This window comes from Loxodonta africana, chromosome 23 (genome assembly GCF_030014295.1).
Source record: "Loxodonta africana isolate mLoxAfr1 chromosome 23, mLoxAfr1.hap2, whole genome shotgun sequence".
Classification (NCBI taxonomy): Eukaryota; Metazoa; Chordata; class Mammalia; order Proboscidea; family Elephantidae; genus Loxodonta; species Loxodonta africana.
Window position 1 is genome coordinate 75,410,675 of NC_087364.1, and position 20,020 is coordinate 75,430,694.

At 42.6% G+C, this 20,020-nt stretch overlaps 1 protein-coding gene across 2 annotated transcripts; it reads left to right on the forward strand.

Moving 5' to 3' along the window:
- The first annotated feature begins 65 nt into the window (after nt 1–65).
- On the forward strand, nt 66–19,997 carry LOC135228583 (uncharacterized). Of its 2 annotated transcripts, none has more exons than XM_064275647.1 (2): nt 66–13,035; nt 14,499–19,997. In XM_064275647.1, exon 2 carries the CDS (start codon nt 15,552–15,554, stop codon nt 16,695–16,697), a length of 1,146 nt encoding a protein of 381 aa, XP_064131717.1. In that variant the 5' UTR covers nt 66–13,035; nt 14,499–15,551; the 3' UTR covers nt 16,698–19,997. The 2 variants fall into 2 exon arrangements, with proteins under 2 accessions (XP_064131717.1, XP_064131718.1); XM_064275648.1 differs by having other exon boundaries at nt 14,502–19,997.
- Nucleotides 19,998–20,020: the final 23 nt, after the last annotated feature.

The following is a 20,020-nucleotide window of genomic DNA, read 5'->3' on the forward strand; positions in this document are numbered from 1 at the left end:
TTCTAGAAATCACATGTTTATGCTCCACCTAAGCGTCGGCCAGATGCACAAGATGGGGAAAATCATTTCTGCAAAAACTGGTAAGAACTCTCGCTTCACCTTAACCGGCTGCTGCCACCTGTAGAGGAAGGCAGCTAAGGGTGGCTCTGATGGGGCATCTGTCACGGCAGAAGAACTTTCTCTAGGAGCTGGACAGAAATCAGCCCTGGAGGAAGGCAGCTAAGGGTGGCTCTGATGGGGCATCTGTCACGGCAGAAAACCTTTCTCTAGGAGCTGGACAGAAATCAGCCCTGTATTCCATACAGAACATGCCAGAGATAAGGACCGCTGGGCCTCGCTTTCCAAAACTAGTTCTCAACAGTTGACATGAGTACTCCCTTTGCTGTGCTGTGCTGTGCTGTGCTGTGGTCCAGGCCCGCTATAATTTAGTGTCTGAAGACTAGTTCAGACCAGCATAAAAAGTCCTAGGGGAGGATTACTAATATATAGGACATTTTAATGTCATCTTCTTTATATCTCTGGAACTAATCTCTGTTGAAAAGCTTACACTCAATTGCAAAAGTTATGGAAAATAGACTAATGACAAAATACTTGTTTTCATATAAACATGTTTTCCCATTCTAGTGCTCTTTTTTCCTTAACCCATGGCCCATTGAGTCAATTCCGACTCATGGCGACCCTATAGGACAGAGGAGAACTGCCCCATAGAGTTTCCAAGGAGCTCCTGGTGGATTTGAACTGCTGACCTCTTGGTTAGCAGCCGTAGCACTTCACCGCTACGCCACCAGGGTTTCCAGTGATTCTCCAGAGAGCCCGAATTTGGCAGTTTCTCTCAGTATGCCCTGATGTTCCTCGTCTCTAAAACAGTGAAAATGTTATGATCTATTTTAATTATGTGTTTCTCTGTGGCAGGTATCCCAAATCCAGAAGCTATAACTGCCATAGGTTTTTATTTGAAAGCTTACTTTTTCATGGAGAATAGAGTATCAAGTTACTTTTTAAAATGAACTAAACTTTGGTCCCTGGAGGAACTCAGGGTTTACTTCCCTCCTTCCTGATTCCCAGCTTGATTCATTTTGTTGTATTATTAACTTCGTTTACCTTCGTTCCTGCTGGAGACCACAATATTACTATACAAGCCAAATCAGATTTAATGAGAAAGACTTCACAGAATGCTATCAGACACGTCACCAAGCTCAAGCTAGGTGATGCATCCTGGCTTCCTTTAATATCCTAACATAATGAGTCCATAAAACCAGAGCAATCCCTCTCATGTCACTTGACTAATGATAACAATTTGGACTTACATGAGACCTCAGAGTGTTTTTTGAAATGTCAATTTCTTAGAGAATGATGGATACTAATAATACAAGTTGTATTTTCATTTCTGATTACTGAGAGTGTCTTCTCAGAGAGAATGCAAGAGGACCATATTCCTGGCAACCCTAAATACAGAGGCAGATAGAGACTGAAGGATATGAGCACAGGGCCCTTTGAGTCATCCTCCACCCACGTCAGTAGCCTAGCATGTGAAATGTGAATAGCGGGTGTGCCTACTGTGATTTTTCAGTAAAATGACATAAAAGAAAGCCTGTTCATGGAAAAGGTGTGTTTTTTATTGTTGGTGGTGATGGTGGTGTTTTTATGTCAAGGTATATTTTGACACGGTGGCCGTTTGGCTGAAGCGTGGAACAGATAGTTGCATGGATAATGATTTGAAAAGCTGCACCCCAACATCAGTTTATGTCCTATGTGTGTGCCTGAATTGCCATGGCTCATAGATCCCATCCCAGTTTTGCCCCTGCCTTCCCTGCTATCCCTCCCTGCCAAGGCCCAAAGAAACCCTACCTGCTCATAGTTGGTGGTCCGCCTCTACGTACCTGAGGAATCTCAGGTCTGCGTCCCTGCTTCACAGTTGAATTTACATATTTGTTCATAACTTTTTTTTAGAGCACCTTACTTGTGCCGGTCACTGTACAGGGCACTCGGGAGATTCAGGGGTGAAGCCAGTGGGGATTTTGTCTCAAGAGGCTTAGTTAGGAAGACCAGACATGTAAAAAAATAAAAAACACCTTTGCCATTGAGTCAATTTCATGTCCGAGTAGAACTTCCCTATAGGGTTTCCAAGGCTATAATCTTCATGGAAGCAGACTGCTAACTCTTTCCCCCGTGGAGCAGCTGGGTGGTTCAAGCCAGCCTTTCAGTTTACAGCCAAGTGCTTAACCACTGAGCCACCAGGGCTCCTTCCAGGTGTGTAAATGATGTAAGAAATACAATACATAGTGGCAGAGGAGAGAACGTGGTTGCAGAGAAGAGAGAAATTGCTCCTGGGTGGAGGATTAAGGAAGGCTTCATGGAAGAGATCACAACTAATAACCAAAGGATAAGAAAGCTCATGGAGTCACAGGACTCACAGCCACCCACTTCCACCTTCCTGCTAGCCCAGGGACAGAGGCCCTCTCGTGAGCCACCCGAGTGACCCCACCTTTTCAACATTATCAAAAATCCAGGCAAACTTTTAGGTTCCTCTGGCTTTCTCTGGCCATTTCTTCCCTTGGTGGAGAATCTGCTTCATTTGGCTGCTAACGTGAACAGCTGCCATCGCTGCCACGTGTGGCCAAGACAACACGAGGTTCTGCAGTGGTAGCTGAACAGAGACTTTGAGTGCCTCCAAGGAAGAACTAGATCTGCAGGTAAGGGCCTGCAGGGCAATGTGGAGCACTGTGCATCTGTTCCCCGATACTCTTTGATGCTCTTTAATCTCTCTCTGTTATAGCAAGCATTGCTTTGGTACAAAATGATACAGTTCATTTGCCTCTGTTTAGGTCCCTCCCCAAAATTCTCTTTGGTTTTTTTTTTTTTTTTGGTTTGGTTTTTGTGGTTCCCCAGGATTTTTTTCTTTTTTAATTTTTGGTAAAAATACACACAACAAAAAAACATGTACCCATCCAACAACTTCTCTACGTGTAGCTCAGTGGCGTTGGTTTCATTCTTCACATTGTGTCACCATTCCTGTTATCTCTACCCATGTTGTGTCACCACCATTAACTTTTACTCTCTGTGCCCCTTAAAGTTCTCATCTGTGCTTTAGAATGACTCTTGTCAATTTGATTTCTTATAGATAATTCTGTAAAACAGCACAATGATCAAAGTCAACATTCTGTATTAATGTTGTCATTTAGCTTTAAGATGACTTGATGGGATAGTTTTGGTTCAAGGTAAAGATTATTTCAGGCAATAGGTTCGGGGCTTTCCCCAGCCTCAGTGGATCCAGTGAGTCTGGTTTCTATAAGAATTTGATGTTCTGTTCTGCATTTTTCCTGCTTTTGATCAGGGTCCATCTACTGGGTCCTTGATCAAAACATTCAGTAATGGTAGCCAGGCACCAACATTTCTTCTGGTCTCATGGCAAAGGAGGTGGTAGTTCATGGAGGCAATTAGACCTGCAGTCCCTTTCCCTCTCTGATTCCTGGGCCTCCTTGTATTATTCCAGGCAAATAGAGACCAGTTGTATCTTCGGTGATCGCTTACTAGCTTTTAAGACCCCAGGCACTACTTACTGAACTAAGAGGTAGAACAGAAACTCTGAAGACAACATTAGACTGGATAGACCCCCAAAACCATGACCGTAAAGCTTCAAACCAAGAAGTCTAGTCCCATGAGGTGTTTAATTGTTCCTAAGTAGTTTTTTTTTTTTTTTTTTTTTTAAGTAGTATCAACAGGTGCAGCCTTTTGGGGGAGGGGGGAGAGGGGCTGTCGTTGTTGTGAAATAATATATAACACCATAGCTTAGTGATATCAGTTACGTTAGTCAAGTGGTATATCCATCACCCTTAGTCAATGCCAGTTTTCCCATCACAATAGACAGAAACTCACTACTTCCCAGAGATTGATTCCCCCTTCCTCCCCCTTCCACTCCTGATAAGGACTAGTGATTGTTGGTGTCTGTATATTTTTTTTTTTACCTGTTCTTGTCAGGGTCGCTATGAGTCCGAATTGACTCAACGGCAGTAGGTTTGGTTTGGTTTTTCGGATCATTTCATTTAAGTGAGACGACACGATATTTGTCCTTTTGTGATTGGTTTATTTCACTTACATTATATCTTCGGGGTTCATCCAAGTTATGGCATGTTTCAGGACTTCATTTTTCTTTAAGGCTGAGTAGTATTCCGTTGTGCGTGTGTACCATATTTTGTTTGTCCATTATCTGTTGGGTTAACTTGGGTTGTATTGTGAATGGTGCTGCAGTGAACATAGGCATACATACGTATCTGCTCGTGTCACAACTTCAAGGTCCCTAGGGTGTATACCTACCTAGGGGTGGAATTGCTGGTCAAGTGGTGCAGTTTCTAATCTTTTGAGGGATCCCCATACTGTTTTCTGCAATAGTTGTACCATTTTACATTCCCACCAACAGTGTGTCAGGGCTCCAAACTCCTCACTTCCTCGGCATTATTTGCTGCTTTCTGTTTTATTGATCATTGCCATTGTAGTAGGGATGAGGTAGTGTCTCATTGTAATTGTGATTTTTATTTCACTAGTGGCTAATGACTACTGTTACCCACTCCCATCAAGCCTATTCCAACTCCTAGCAACCCTATAGGACAGAATAGAACTGCCCCATAGGATTTCCAAGGCTGCAAACTTTGCAGAAGCAGACTACTGCATCTTTCTCCTATGGAGCTGCTGGTGGCTTCAACCTTTCTGTTAGCAGCCAAGTGCTTAACCACTGTACCACGAGGACTCCATGAAAGTAGTAGAGAGTCATTGAAAAAGTGGAAGATCCCTACAACTAGATGGACTGACATGGTGGCTACAATAATGGTGAGGATGGTGCAGGGCCGGGCAGCATTTCATTCTGTCATACATAGGGTCACTATGAGTTGGAACCACCACCTAACAACAGCACTTAACAACAACAGCACCTATCAAAAACAGCACCTAACACCAGCACTTAACAACAACAGCGCCTAACAACAACAGCACCTAACACCAGCACCTAACAAGAACAACAATGGCTAATGATGATGAGCAAGGTTTCTTAGGTTTGTCGGCCACCTGAATATCCTTTTTGTGAAGTGTTTGTTCATGTCCTTTGCTCATTTTTTATTATTATTATTGAGTTATTTGTCTTTTTCTTATTGTAAAAGTTTTATACAGGTTTTGAATATTAGACCCTTATTGGATGTATTGTTCCCAGCAATTTTTTCCCAGTCTATAGGTTGTCTTTTTACTCTTTTGATAAAGTCTTTGGATGAGAATAAATTTCTGTTGTTTTAAGTCTTAATTATCTAGTGCTGCTATAGAAGAAATGCCACATGCCTGAGGTCTTAAAAGCTAGTAAGCGGTCATCTCAGATGCATCAATTGGTCCCAACCCACCTAGACCAAAGGAGAATGAAGAACAGCAGAGACACAAGGAAAATATTAGCCCCAGAGACAAAAGGGCCACATCAGCTTGAGACCAGAAAAACCAGATGTTGCCTGGCTACCACCAGTGACCTTCCTGACAGGGAATACAACAGAGAATCCCTGATGGAGCAGGAGAAAAGTGGGGTGCAGAACTCAAATTCTGGTAAAAAGACCAGAGTTAACGGTCTGACTGAGTCTAGAGGAACCCCAGAAGACATGGCCCCTGGACTCTCTGTTAACCAGAACTGAAGCTATTCCTGGAGCCAACTCTTCAGACAAAGGTCAGACTGGACTGTAAGACATAAAATAATACTCGTGAAGGGTGTGCTTCTTCTGAGTTCAAGTAGCTATGCAAGACTAAGCGGGCAGCTCCTGTCCGGAGGCAGGATGAAAAGGCAGAAAGGGATAGGAGCTGGTTGAATGGACATGGGAAACCTGGGGTGGGAAAGGGGAGTGTGCTGCCACATTATAGGGATTGCAACTAGGATCACATAACAATATGTGTATAAATTTTTATATGAGAAACTAACTTGAGCTGTAAACTTTCACCTAAAGCACAATTAAAAAGATGAAAGAAATGCCACAAGTGAGTGGCTTTAACAAACAAATTTATTTTCTTACAGTTTAGGAGGCTAGAAGTCCAAATTCTGAGTGTCAGCTCCAGGGAAAGGCTTCTTTCTGTCGGCTCTGGAGGAAGGGCTTTGTCTTTCTGAGCTTTGGTCCTGGGCGATCTTCGTGTGGCTTAGCATCTCTCTTCCCCCATCTCTGCTTCTGTCCCTTGCTTGTTTAATCTCTTTTATATCTCAAAAGAGATCGACTCAGGATACACCGTACACTAATCCTGCCTCATTCATATAACGAAGGCAGCCCATTCCCAAATGGGATTGTAACGACAGGCATAGATGGTAGGATTTGCATCACATATCTTGGGGGGCACAGTTCAGTCCGTAACAGGTCCCTGTTACCTATGCTGTCTTCTGCTGTCCGTGCATTTGCCGTCGTAATCCTTTGGTTTTAGCATCAAGTGGAAATCCATAAGTGAGCGAATAACATAGCAACAAAGGCTAGAAATGAAACAGGACATGGGACATTTTTTCACTAAAATAAGGAGTGCTGGTGGCACAATGGTTAAGCGCTCAGCTGCTAACTGAAAGATTGGCAGTTTGAACCTACCCAGGAGCTTCAGGGGAGAAAGACCTGGTGATCTGCTCCCGTAAAGATTACAGCCTAGAAAACCCTATGGGGCAGTTCCGCTCTGTCGCACGGGGTCACTATGAGTTGGAATCGACTCGACAGCACACAACGACAACAATAAACTAGGAATCCTCGCCCTCATATTACTCCTCTCACCCCAAAATCGTTTGTGAGTATTACAAAAGAGATTTAAAACCAGCTTTTGGCCATACTCAGTTGATATATTGTTTGAATTATTTATACAATTTTTAAATGCTATTCTGTAAGCCTCACTCTTTGGAAGTCCTTTATAGAATAACAGAAAAGCAAAACCATGTCATAAGAAAACATCTGAATCTTTACAGCACAGCAGAAATAAAAATGGGAATAAGAAAGGACACTTGATGAATTCTCTGATTGTCTTCACTCTGTCATTGTTCTCAGGAGTGTAGGGATGGACCTTGAGGAATACATTCAGCTATAGTTGGCTCGTTTTTTTCTAAATCATAGAACATGTCCTGTCATAATATATGTCCAAGTTATTTTTTGTTAGCATTGTATCCCCAGAATCTAGCACTATGCCTAACACAAAGGTTCTCTATAAATATTTTTAAAAGAAGGAAGAATACATTTGTCTGTCTGACACGATAGATGGATCCTGCTAGAATGGGAAAAGTATAGCACAGAACTTCATATTCCCAAAGAATCCAGACTTACTGGATCCATTGTGGCTGGAGGTGCTCCGAGACAACTGCCCTAGCGTGTTCTTCAGACCTTGAAATGAAATCACCCCCTGAAGTCATCTTTAAACAAACAAAATGAACACTGCAGCTCAAAAAGTAAAGAATGTCATCCTTATGTTTTGTGCTTTTAAAAGAAAAATTATACGAGACCAAAATGGTGACAGTAACTCTGAAGCATAGATGAGAAGTTTAGGGGGCAGTGAGTCTAAATTAACGAGGGTGAGACAACTAGAGCAGAAATAACCAGAACGCTGACATAATGTGAGAGACATAAGCAATGTTACTGAACAACATGTAGAAATTATTAAATGGGAACATGTTTTAATGTGTTTTTTTTCCACTAAAAATTAAATTTAAAAAGATGTGTCTGTCTCAGATGGATGTGTACTAAGGATCCCAGTCTGTTTAGCAAGCTGGTTCTTTAAATTATTCAAGCTGTTTGGAGCCAGTACAAAAATAAACAAATGAATTTTATAACCAAATTAGCGTGGCCTCCCTGATTTCATCTTCAGATGTCTCTGGCAAGCGGACTCGCAGCATCATCTCTGCTGCATTTGGGACTAACAACAGTGAGGCTAGGGTCTGAGCAAGGATCTTACTAGCCCTGTAGGGACCTTCTTTTCTGGCCTAATTTTTTTTTTTTGGTTTACAAATATTAATTTCAGATGACGAGGCCGTGGTCATTCAGGGCCTGCCCATGGGCAGCTTTGATTGCCCTCCTTCCAAATTTGTAGGTCAGTTTTTCAGAAGTAAAGTTTCCCCGATATGGTAAGACAGCACTTTAAACTCAACAGTATGCCATTTTATATTTAGGTCTCAAGAAGGAACGGCAGAACCATCTGGTGCGGTTCTCAGAGAGTCATGAGCTGAACGGACCCTCCTTCTCAGCATCTTGTAACATGGTCTCAGGCTTAAACCCTACAGTGTGAAAATCCTAGGATAGTGCAGGCTGTATCATAATCTTTAAAAAAGTCAACTGCCGAAATCCTATGTCTTGAAAAGGGTCAATAGCCGCAGTCTGTCTACCTTTACGTGTTCCATGAAAATTATGTTGGAAGGTTAACATGGAATTGAAAAACAAAACTAATTGAGAAATAAGTAAACGTTTTCTGTGTACCAGCACAATGGATTAAGTTACTGTGTTAGAGATTGGGTAGATTTTTAAAAACGTGTCCCATGACTGGGTTATTAGCTGCATCGTAGCTTTTCTCTGTTCTCTTTCTGTTATGTCGTTGTTGTCAGCTGCCCTCAAGCCAGCCCCAGACTCATGGCAACCCCATGCACAGCGGAACGAAATGCTGCCGGTCCTGTGCCATCCCCAAGGTTTGTTGTGGAAGTGTTCTCAGTGGCTGATTTTCGGCAGTAGTTCATCAGGCCTTCCTTCCTAGTCCTTGTTAGTCCAGGAGCTCCTCTGAAACCTGTCTGGCATCGTAGCAACACTTAAGCCTCCGCTGACAAACGGGTGGCGGCTGCACGTGAGGTCCCTTGGCTGGGAATTGAACCTGGTCTCCCACGTGGAAGGCAAGAATTCTATCACTGAGCCACCACCGCCTCCGTGTAGTAAGTCTCGTTGAGCTGGAGAAGATAACTCATTTACTATTTCTACCACAGAGCGGAAGTAGTGTGCAAGCCCCGTGCTACTTAATAGCTGTCCCACCAAGAAGACTTGAACCTTCAGGGAGAAAGCCGTTGTCACATTAACACTTGTTCCTCTACACCCATGCTTTCGTCTCAAAGGTCCGGGGAGCCATTTGCAGCAAAGGTGCTTGGAGACTTTGGCTTACCTTCATTATAATTAATAAGGGGAGCTGACAGGTGATTGGAAAATAGGTTAGATTTGCCACAGCCTGGAAAATACCAGAGACTCGGTTTTTATTTGGTGTCCTGAACTTGAAGTTCCAATTTCTCAATATTTTTTATCTTGCTCTAATAACTGTGCAATGCCCTTTCCAGGAGACATTGTTCACATTAATTTCTAAATCCCTTTGAAAGATATTTACACAGACCGTGGAGATGTAAAAATGTAAAATATAAAAATATTGTGCTTTTTCTTTCATTTGTTAAAAAATCTATTTTAGAATTCCATAATCAGACTGATCTCTGACAAAAATCTCCATCACTTTACTAACGAAAGGCAGCGGGGATTTGAAATGTATTTTCACCCTGGGAGATTAAAAAAAAAAAAAAAAACCTAATGTTTAAGTGTCAACAGAGGATTTGAATATTGGATTCAATTCAAATACGAAATTTGTTAAGTATGAACCCACCGTTTTACTAAACTAATTACCTTTGTTGTGTACTTCAAGTTTTTCTGAGTATTCATTTATAAATGTATGTTTCCTATAAATTATCTAATTTAAATATACCAGCTAGCAGATGGCCACATATAACTTATTAAATGCACCATTTGCTAGCCTTCTATACAGAGAGGCAATAGCATGATAAAAGCATACACAAAATTTAAGGTATGTCCCGAATTAAGCCTTAAGTGACTCTGTCCATTGAAAAATACGAAAACAAACGGAAATGAAGAGCCATCCGTATGCAACCACGTTTTGAATAGGAAGAAGCCTGACCCTGGTGCTCTGCCCCTGCTGCACTGCTCCCTGCTGTGTGGCCATGGTGCTCTGCCCCTGCTGCACTGCTCCCTGCTGTGTGGCCATTGTGAGCAGACCTCAGTCTTGGCCTGTGCTTATAGAGAGATTTATACATGGCTCCCTTAGGCATAATAGGGACCACGACAGTCATCCTGGTCTGCACCTAACTTTTTTTTCCTGATTGTATATCTTGGGTATCTTCCCAAAGTCATACATCTATATTTGCCTCATTCTTTTTAAAACCAGGAGCCCTGGTAGTGCAGTACTTATGCACTCAGCTGTTAACCAAAAGGTCAGTGGTTTGAACTCACCCAGCAGCTCCACGGGAGAAAGACCTGGCAACCGCCTAGGAAAGCCCATGGGGAAGTTCTGCTCGGTGACATGGGGTCTCTACGAGGTGGAATCGACTCAGCAGCGGTAACAACAGATTCCTGAAAGCGGAATGACTAGGTCATAGGGTATTCATCTTTCCCATGACCCTGGCTAAATTCTGTACCCAAACAAACTGTGAGCATAATAAAATGGCTTTCTACCTCACAGAGTTTTGGGTTGTTGCCCGTTAGTCACCAGAACCCTAGCCCTCCTGAGTCCCCGAAAATCTGGTTGAGCCCCATGCTGATGACTACTGATGATGACAGAGGACCGCTCAAAGCCGGTGACTGCCGCGTCAGTAGAGATGCCATATGGCGGGTGCTGTGAATGCGAATTATAGAGTTGAACCTTGGTTTTGGCAAGCTTCTCTGCTTCCTGACCCTCTGTTTCATGATATGGTAAATGGGAGCAGTGATTCCTACTTGCAGAGTTCCTGTGTGGATTAAAGTTGATGTGTGTAAAGCACAGCACAGTGCTAGCACCGAACCAGAAGTAATAAAAAATAATGATATGATTTCCTGATTTTTCTTACCTGTCATTTTGCTTATCAGAATGAAGCTTTATCGCATCATGAGTGGTTTTCTTATTTTATGAAGGAGATACACAAGTAAACCACGTGTAACTTCAAGCAAAGTTAGAAAGACAAACTTGTAAGAGCGTTTAGCTTAGATGATAAATGCGGTTAGAACATGAGAAAGCCGTGTAAACACACCCAGGTCGTTTGGTGCCTTCAGGTGGGAGTGGGCACGCCCTTCAGAGCCACCGTGAGTAACACCGAATGAGCTGTAGTCATCAAAACACTGAGAATTAAAAAAGAAAATTAATCCCCAAAGGAAATCACTGTAGATCTCATTAGTCCAGGAAGAACCTACCTTAGGACTTTAATTAAAAGTAACATTAATTCCAAATAAATGAGTGCTGGCAGTTTTCTGCAGAATTCATGATCTCAGTTCTGCTAAGTGTTCTTATATTACCGTGCAGACATCATTAATCTCGTGTGAGATGCCCTCCAGTCTGACGGCCTTATGGCACTGGGGCGACTTCTTGCCGAAGCCTTCTTATCTTTACTGAAGAGCTATAATTCATGCAGATGCTTGGTGTGAAGAGATCTGGGCAGTCAGAGACGCCTTCGGAGGTCCACAGTGGCACTTCATCAACTTAGAAAGCATCTCCTGAGGACTTGGCTCTCAGATGGAGCTCAGTATCACCATCGAATTCGCAGGGGTTATTTTATTATTTTATTTATGTATTCCTACAAATCTTTGCTCCAGGCAAGCATCAGGTGTTTTACAAAAATTCTCACAACCAGATAAAATAGAAATTTTCAACAAGTCGATGAAGAAAATGAGGCGAAGGAGAGACTGAGTAGAAAGGCAAGATGGAGTGAGGCTAATGCCCAAAATGCGTGCCATAAATTCTGTGAGGTCATCTACCTTATGGCTTGTTGGCTGATTGTTGGCTTATGTTTCAAGTCTCGTATACTGGTTAAGTCAGAATTTTGTTCCGTGCCCATTCTGATTATCGTCTGTGTAGTTTAGTAATAGACACTGTTATGGATTGAATCGTGTCCCCAAAAAGATAAGTTGAAGCCCTAACCCCTGTAACTGTGAACATGACCTTGTCTGAAGAAAAAGTTTTTCTTTTACCAGTTGGGTCAAACGAGGTCATACCTGATTAGGGTGGGTACTAGTCCTAATCCCTCCAAGTGGTGTTTTATAAAAAGGGACTGACCACACGCGGGGGAGAGACCAGGTGAGGATCCATCTACAAGCCAAGGAACACCCAGAGATATGGACAAGGAAGGACGCTCCACTAGAGCTGATGCCCTAATTGGGACTTCTAGCCTCCAAAACTTTTAAACAATAAATTACTATTCTTTAAAGCCACCTACTTTGTGGTATTTTTTTATGATAACCCTGGGAAGCTAAGATAAGAAAAAAAAATTTTTTTTTTGATAGATAAATAAAATTCTTTTCTAAGCACCGTGAGTACATGCCCAGTCTGAACAGAAACCAAAATGGTTTGAAGGGTGTCTTAGTCATCTAGTGCTGCTATAACAGAAATACTATAAGTGGTTGCCTTTAACAAATACAAATTTATTCTCTCACAGTTTAGAAGGCTAGAAGTCCAAATTCAGGGCACCACCTCCAGGGGAAGCTTTCTCTCTGTTTCTCTGGGAAAAGATCCTTATTCCTTGATTCTCTGGCAATCTTCTTGTGTTATGGTGTCTATCTTCTTCCATCTCTGTTCCCTCACTTGCTTGTTGAATCTTTTATTTCTTGAGAGAGATTGATTTAAGACACACCCTACATGGATCCTCTCTCACTAAGACAACCCATTGCCAAATGTTATTAAAACCACAAACATAGAGTTTAGAATTTACAACACATATTATGGGGGACACAATTTAATCCATAACAAAGGGGAAAAAATAAGGCCAATCATTTTCTAGAAATGTCACCTAGTGAGCTTTTTATTTAAAACCTGTGGCACTATGGCAGGTGACAAAGCAAATATCAAAGGAAAAAAAAATCTTGGAAACAACCAATTACATTTAACAGAGTCCTTTAATGGATATATGGTTTTTGATATCTTATGGCATACATTATTAGAGTCTAATTTTGCCAAACCTATGCAGGGAGGACAGTCTTCAAGAAATAGCAACTTGGAATACAAGCATTTTAGAGGACAAGGCAAGACGATTTCAAGTCCACTCGAAGACTGAACATAATCAGAAAGGTAATATAATACCCAGAACCTGATGAACATGTGATAAACTTTTGCAGACTGAATGAAAACATTAATTTGTGATCCAGGTATCCCACCGTAACAAAACCACTGCCCTATGGCCCTGAAATTTTAAAACATGGGCAGTCAGTGATGTGGTTGGTAACGGGTGTCTGCTCACAAAAAGCTGCTGCTGGGTGTCACGCCTTCACAGGTCTCTCCGTCAACTCAGAGTTTCGAATTACAATCAGAAGCCAATATGTGGATGTTACTGGGCTCGGGTGTTCTTTTTATGCCATGAAAAGCCACACCCACAGTAATTAAGATCACAGACTGGCAGCCTGAGGTCTAGAGTCAGCCCAGGGTCTTGTTTTGTTGGTCTGCTCACATAGTTTTTTTTTTTAATTAGCTGCTAACTTTAGGAAACCCTGGTGTCATAGTGGTTAAGTGCTACTGCTGCTAACCAAGAGGTCGGCAGTTCACATCCACCAGGTGATCCTTGGAAACTCTACGGGGCAGTTCTACTCTGTCCTATAGGGTCGCTATGAGTCAGAATCGACTTGACGGTACTGGATTTGGTTTGGGTTTTGCTAACTTAAAAAATTAGGAGACTTATAGATACAATGCAAGCCCAAGCCAAATCCCAACATCATTCTTTAATGAAATGAGAAAACTAATCTTCACCTTTATATGGAAAGGAAGGAGGCCCTGAATAGCTAAAGCAATATTGATGAAGAACAAAGTAGGAAGTCTCTCACTTCCCAATCTCAAAGCTTACTCTAACTCCCTCTCGCCGCCCCCCCCACCAAAAAAATGACTGCTGTCAAGTCGGTTCCGACTCAGATGGCACTCAAAACAGCCTGCTACTGGTTCAGTGACAGACACATAGACTAATGGAATAGAATTGAGAACCCAAGAGTCAATCCATCCATCTAGGGGCAGCCGACCTGCAACAAAGTGTCTAAGTCCGTTCAATGGGGAAGAAAACAGTCTCTTTAACACCCCAGAGCCTGGAGCCTCAGCTTCTGCCCCCAAGAGCCCCTAAACTATCTTTCCACAAAGGCAAACCTCCTGTCCCAAACCCACCCCCCCAAAAAAGTTGCCATCAAGTCAATTCAGACACATAGTGATCCTATAGGACAGAATAGAACTGCCCCATAGTTTCCAAGCAGCAGCTGGTAGATTTGAACAGCTGACCTTTTGATTAGCAGCCAAGCTCTTAACCACTGCACCACCAGGGCTTAAGAAAAAAAAGCCCATGGCAGAGGATGGTTTTGATCCATTGACCTCTGGGTTATGGGCCTGGCTTCTGGAAGGTGATACTTCTCTGTATTTTTCCAAACAAAATTTGATTCATTTACAACTTGTGCAAGTTTGTGAAATGTCCACAGAGAAAACAAGCTGTAAAGAGTAAATGTAACTGAAACGTCTGCTGCTTATTCATGCTCTCGTCCTCTCCTGGCCCTTGCCTGCAGCAGCAGCCACCAAAAAGGAGAACTTAACGTTGGAAAATTCCCTCCGTGAACTCAAATTTTCCTCGGATTTTTACTTCGCCAGATGAAACACTTGCTGTAGAGAGGGTGCTATCTCAAAAGGAAAGGTATGGTATTGGCATTTAGGGCAGGACAATTCTGTGGTGTGCTGGAGTGCGCCACACTTAGCGACATTTTTAGCATCCCTGGTCTCCACCAGTGAGGGGAATAGGGAGCCTTAAGGGACACAGCCTGGCTGGCAGCCAACTATGCCTTGGCATTGTCTCCCTGGGGAATGAGGGGTGCTCCCGATGGAATGGGAGCCCAGAATATAGATTAAGTTGTAAGAAAATAAAATTACATTCCTTGCTTAAAAGTTTGTAGATAGAGCTTGGTACTCATTAACTCCTGTCTAGCGGAAAGAATTCAGGGTTGGGAATAGGGCTGCTGTGGACGAAGGAGCAACACCGAAGGTGGCACCATTCCTAGAATTCATACATTGTTGATTCGTATACTTATTAAGAGAATTTTTCCCATGAGTGGAAGTATCTTAAAGGAGAGGCATTTTTTTCTAACTTGAAAAAAGGTACCCTATGGATTAGAGGCAGCCCTGACAGAGGGTTTGAAGAGCTTGGGACTTATGGTTTTATTAGACAAGTCGCTCAATCTCTAGGGGCCATTTCCCCAAAAGGGTATAAAGCCAACCTGTTAGAAGACTGGTAAGGCAGCTGGCTGGAAAGAAGGTAAACACTGAAAAGAAATGAATCATACCTCTTAGAGAAAATGGGTATAGCAGGTAACTTCAAATTAAAAAAAAATTTTTTTGAAAGATTTTGGGGTTAAGACAGATCCCCAAACATAGTGCCTGAGGCCCTTAATACTTCAGTCATTTTTCCCCCACCCCAGGCCTAAAAAAATACCTAACATTTTTATTAAGTAGTAAGATCCAAACAACTGTTTATATCCTGAAAACTCATTAGTCTTTTTAAAAAAAATAATATACCTAAATTGAAAGAAAAAAATATTTGTATATCATTCTTAAATAACCGCTTAGTAATGGGTGTGTCAATAAACATCAATAAAACAGAGGTAAACATCTTTCTAGTATTCTCTGCTTTCAGCCAGGATCCATCTGACATCAGCAATGATATCCCTGGTTCCACGTCCTCTTCTGAAACCGGCCTGAATTTCTGGCAGTTCCCTGTCGATATACTGCTGCAGCCATTTTTGAGTGATTATGCAAAGGCATTCGATTGTGTGGATCATAACAAACTACAGATAACACTGCGAAGAACAGGAATTCCAGAACACTTAATTGTGCTCATGAGGAACCTTTACATAGATCAAGAGGCAGTTGTTCGGATAGAACAAGGGGATACTGATTGGTTTAAAGTCAGGAAAGGCGTGCGTCAGGTTTGTATTCTTTCACCATACCTATTTAATCTGTATGCTGAACAGATAATACCAGAAGCTGGACTATATGAAGAAGAACGGGGCATCAGGATTGGAGGAAGACTGATTAACAGCCTGTGTTATGCACCTGACACAACTTTGCTTGCTGAAACTGAAGAGGACTTGAAGCACTTACTAATGAAGATCAAAGACCACAGCCTTCAGTATGGATTACACCTCAACATAAAGAAAACAAAAATCCTCACAACTGGACCAATGAGCAACATCATGATAAATGGAGAAAAGATTGAAGTTGTCAAGGATTTCATTTTACTTGGATCCACAATCAACAGCCATGGAAGCAGCAGTCAAGAAATCAAAAGACGCATTGCATTGGGCAAATCTGCTGCAAAGGACCTCTTCAAAGTGTTGAAGAGCAAAGATGTCACCCCGAAGACTAAGGTGCGCCTGACCCAAGCCACGGTATTTTCAATCACATCGTATGCCCGTGAAAGCTGGACAACAAATAAGGAAGACCAAAGAAGAGTTGACGCCTTTGAATTGTGGTGTTGGCGAAGAATATTGAATATACCATGGGCTGCCAAAAGAACAAACAAATCTATCTTAGAAGAAGTACAGCCAGAATGCTCCTTAGAAGCAAGGATGGCGAGACTGCGTCTTACATACTTGGACATGTTGTCAGGAGTGATCAGTCCCTGGAGAAGGACATCATGCTTGGCAGAGTACAGGGTCAGTGGAAAAGAGGAAGACCCTCAACAAGGTGGATTGACACAGTGGCTGCAACAATGAGCTCAAGCATAACAACGATTGTAAGAATGGCGCAGGACCGGGCAGTGTTTCGTTCTGTTGTGCACGGGGTCGCTACAAGTCGGAACCGACTCGACGGCACCTAACAACAACAACAACAATGGGTGTGTGCCAGTCAAGTGCTGCACAACTCCTCAAACCTTGGAAACAGATCGAAGGCTGCCGCCCTTGTTTCTTGGTCCACATTGGGTTTTGTGAGGTGGTGCCATCGAGTGACTTTTGACTCATAGTGACCCCATGTCAGCAGAAGTGCCCATAGGGTTTTTTAGGCTGTGACATGTACCAGGGTGGATCGCCGGGTCTTTCTCCCATGGGGTCGCTGGGTAAGTTTGAACCACCAATCTTTATGTTAGTAGCTGAGTGCTTAACTGTTGCATTACTGCAATTTTCAAACATTTCCTAAAGATATGGCATCGTCTAAGGAAATGCAGCTCAATCTAATATTGAAAGCGTGAACTACCTCAAGCTAGTGCTTTGCACAGATGTCGAGTTTCTCTTTCTCTCAAAAACATTAAATCCCATGATGCCCCTGAGTCTTACTCCTAGAGTGCCTCAGCACACAGTTTTAGGAAAAAGAGACTCTAGACACGCTGAAATTAGCTGTGGAAAAGACATTTATGATAGCCTGACGCAATCACTCTAGAGAGCTATAATTAAGTTACAAGTCCAGCACTCATAAGCTTGTTTGATAATGACTTCAAAAGCATTTTGAAAATTCTGAAGTGTTGTAGCAACAATAATTGAAGAATTAGCTGGTGAAAGAGCTGTCAGCTAGAATGCAAACTCTAAGAGGGTCAGGAGCGTTGTATCCTCAATGCCCAGAATGTTGTTGTTAGGTGCCATCAAGTTGGTTCCAACTCATAGCAACTCTATGTACAACAGAACAAAACCCTGCCCAGTCCTGTGCCATCCTCACAGTCATTGTTAGGCTTGAGCCCATTGTTGCAGTCGCTGTGTCAACCCATCTCGTTGAGGGTCTTCCTCTCTTTCACTGACTCTCTACCAACCATGATGTCCTCCAGGGACTGGTTCCTTCTGATAACAAGTCCAAAGTATGTGAGACGTAGTCTTGCCATCCTTGCTTCTAAGGAGCATTCTGGTTGTACTTCTTCCAAGACAGATTGGTTGTTCTTTTGGCAGTCTATGATATATTCAATATTCTTCTCCCACACCACAGTTCAAAGGTGTCAATTCTTCTTTGGTCTTCCTTACTCATGGTCCAGCTTCTGCATATATGTGAACAAAAAAAACCAAACCCATTGCCGTAGAGCTGATTCTAACTCATAGCGTTCAGAGGCTCCTGCCTAACTTATGCTGTACTAAAGCTGTCACTTTTTAACAGTGTAATTCTAAGAAAAATTCCTATGGGAAATAAGAAATGAAAATGTCTCACAAATTATTTTATTTTGCCTTAATCCACAACTGTTTTAATGCTATCATTATCACCAATAAGTTATTACATTTAACTTTAAGGCCTTTTTTTTTATTGTTTTTTAAGTGTGGCCTCCTTAATGTCTTATTCTCATACTGTAGGATCTCTATGAGTCGGAATTGACTGGATGGCAACGGATTTGGTTTTGGCTTTTTATACTATTTTAAACAGCAAATAATTTCTGACCTTTTAAAATAATTTTGCCTTGAAACTGCAGCCGAGGCTAGGAAAACTAAGTTAGGACTCTCCTGATAATGTGCATGCCCTCTGAGTTTCATGGTAAGGCCTGAGGAGAGGCAAATATCCTATTCTCTGCAAGAGCTATGCCATCTTAATTTGGGCTGTGAAGTCTGCTCTACCTCATGCCCCAGTCTCAGGGGAAGTTGGCTGCCAGAGAACTTGGCTAAAGGATCGAATTTCAGGCTCCCAAAATAACCCACAAGTACTCCTGCTGCCACCTCCAAATCAGGCTTTGCACGCTTCTTCACGCTGGCAGAGTGCCACCCTCTGGCCAGATCCCAGGAGGCCTTGATGGACCATGGATGCCCCTCCATCTCCACTGGACAGCCCCCTAGAGCAAGCTGGGGAGCCCACAGAATTGAAGGTGGGCATGCAGGGGCATTTTCTCTCTTACACCTTTGTCATTCTCTTTTCTTTATCTCCTCCTTTTCTTCTCCCAGTTTCTCCTCCACCTGTTCTCTGGCCCTGGCAGGCCTCCGGACAATGTTTTCCAAAACTCGGTAATTTGTGTACCGCTGTCATACTTATTTTATTCCCATGTCCAAATTCCCCTTGTACTATTTCTTTGAATTAGCTCTTTTCCACTTAAAAAAGGCTATCGATTTTTTTTATTAATGTACAGAGCTGCTTTAAATTTAAAACCAGTTCCACTTGCCATAAATAAAAACCAGTTGCCATTGAGTTGATTCCGACTCATGGCGACCCCATGTGTGTCAGAGCAGAACTGCTGCACAGGGTTTTCAACCACTGATTTTCTAGAAGTACATCACCAGGTCTTTCTTCGGAGGCACCTCTAAGTAGATTTGAACCGCCGGCCTTACAGTTTGAAGCTGAGCACTGTCAACTGTTAGCAACATCCAGACACTTCTGCCATAAATACAATACAATGGAAATAAAAATATATAGCAATTGAATTTTAACTGGATATAGCTGTTTGCTACAGGCCCTGTGCCTGAGTCCCGCTCTGTTAAATAGGAACGTTGGAGAGATGTTAGACATAAACGGCATCAACATGAGACTCGCTCCATGAAATAGTGAGACAAGGGAAGAGGACTGAGAAGAGAGCAACTGTCTGACTTATTTTTTAATGCCATGTCTGCATATTACTTAAATGCTTCCAACTTTGGGAAGCATTGCTTTGAGTTTTCGACTCACAAAATATTTGTGTTGAAATTTGATAGGCCTCATCGCCTTTCTTTAAAGCATTGAACACATTGTTGGCGAAGTATACTCCAAAACTTTTTGTACATTTTTTTCTCATTACTTGTCCGCCACTTTTGACCAACCACCACAGAGTGTTTCGGATGTAAGACCCCTTCCCGAGTATCACAGAACATGGCCGGTGGATGGGGCTTTGCGGATCGTCCAAATTTCTGCCCAACTCCCTGTTCCGAAAAGAGGCTTGGAGACTGGAGCCGAGGGCGACTTTCCCAAGGTCATACAGAGGGCACTCTAACGTTTGGGTGCGTGAAACCCAGAGCACCAGCCTTCCCATCCCTCAGGGGGCTTCGTGAAGGGTGACCCAGCCGACGCCTGGCCAGAGCCTCGCCGCCTCTGTTGAGCTCCGTTGTCATGGCAGCGGCGCATTGTTCCCGCCCCCTCTTGGTGACGTCATGGGCCGCTGCCCAATAGG

Coding starts and splice junctions, on each gene's coding strand:
- LOC135228583 (XM_064275647.1), top strand. CDS start 15,552: ATGGGTGTGTCAATAAACATCAATAAAACAGAGGTAAACATCTTTCTA.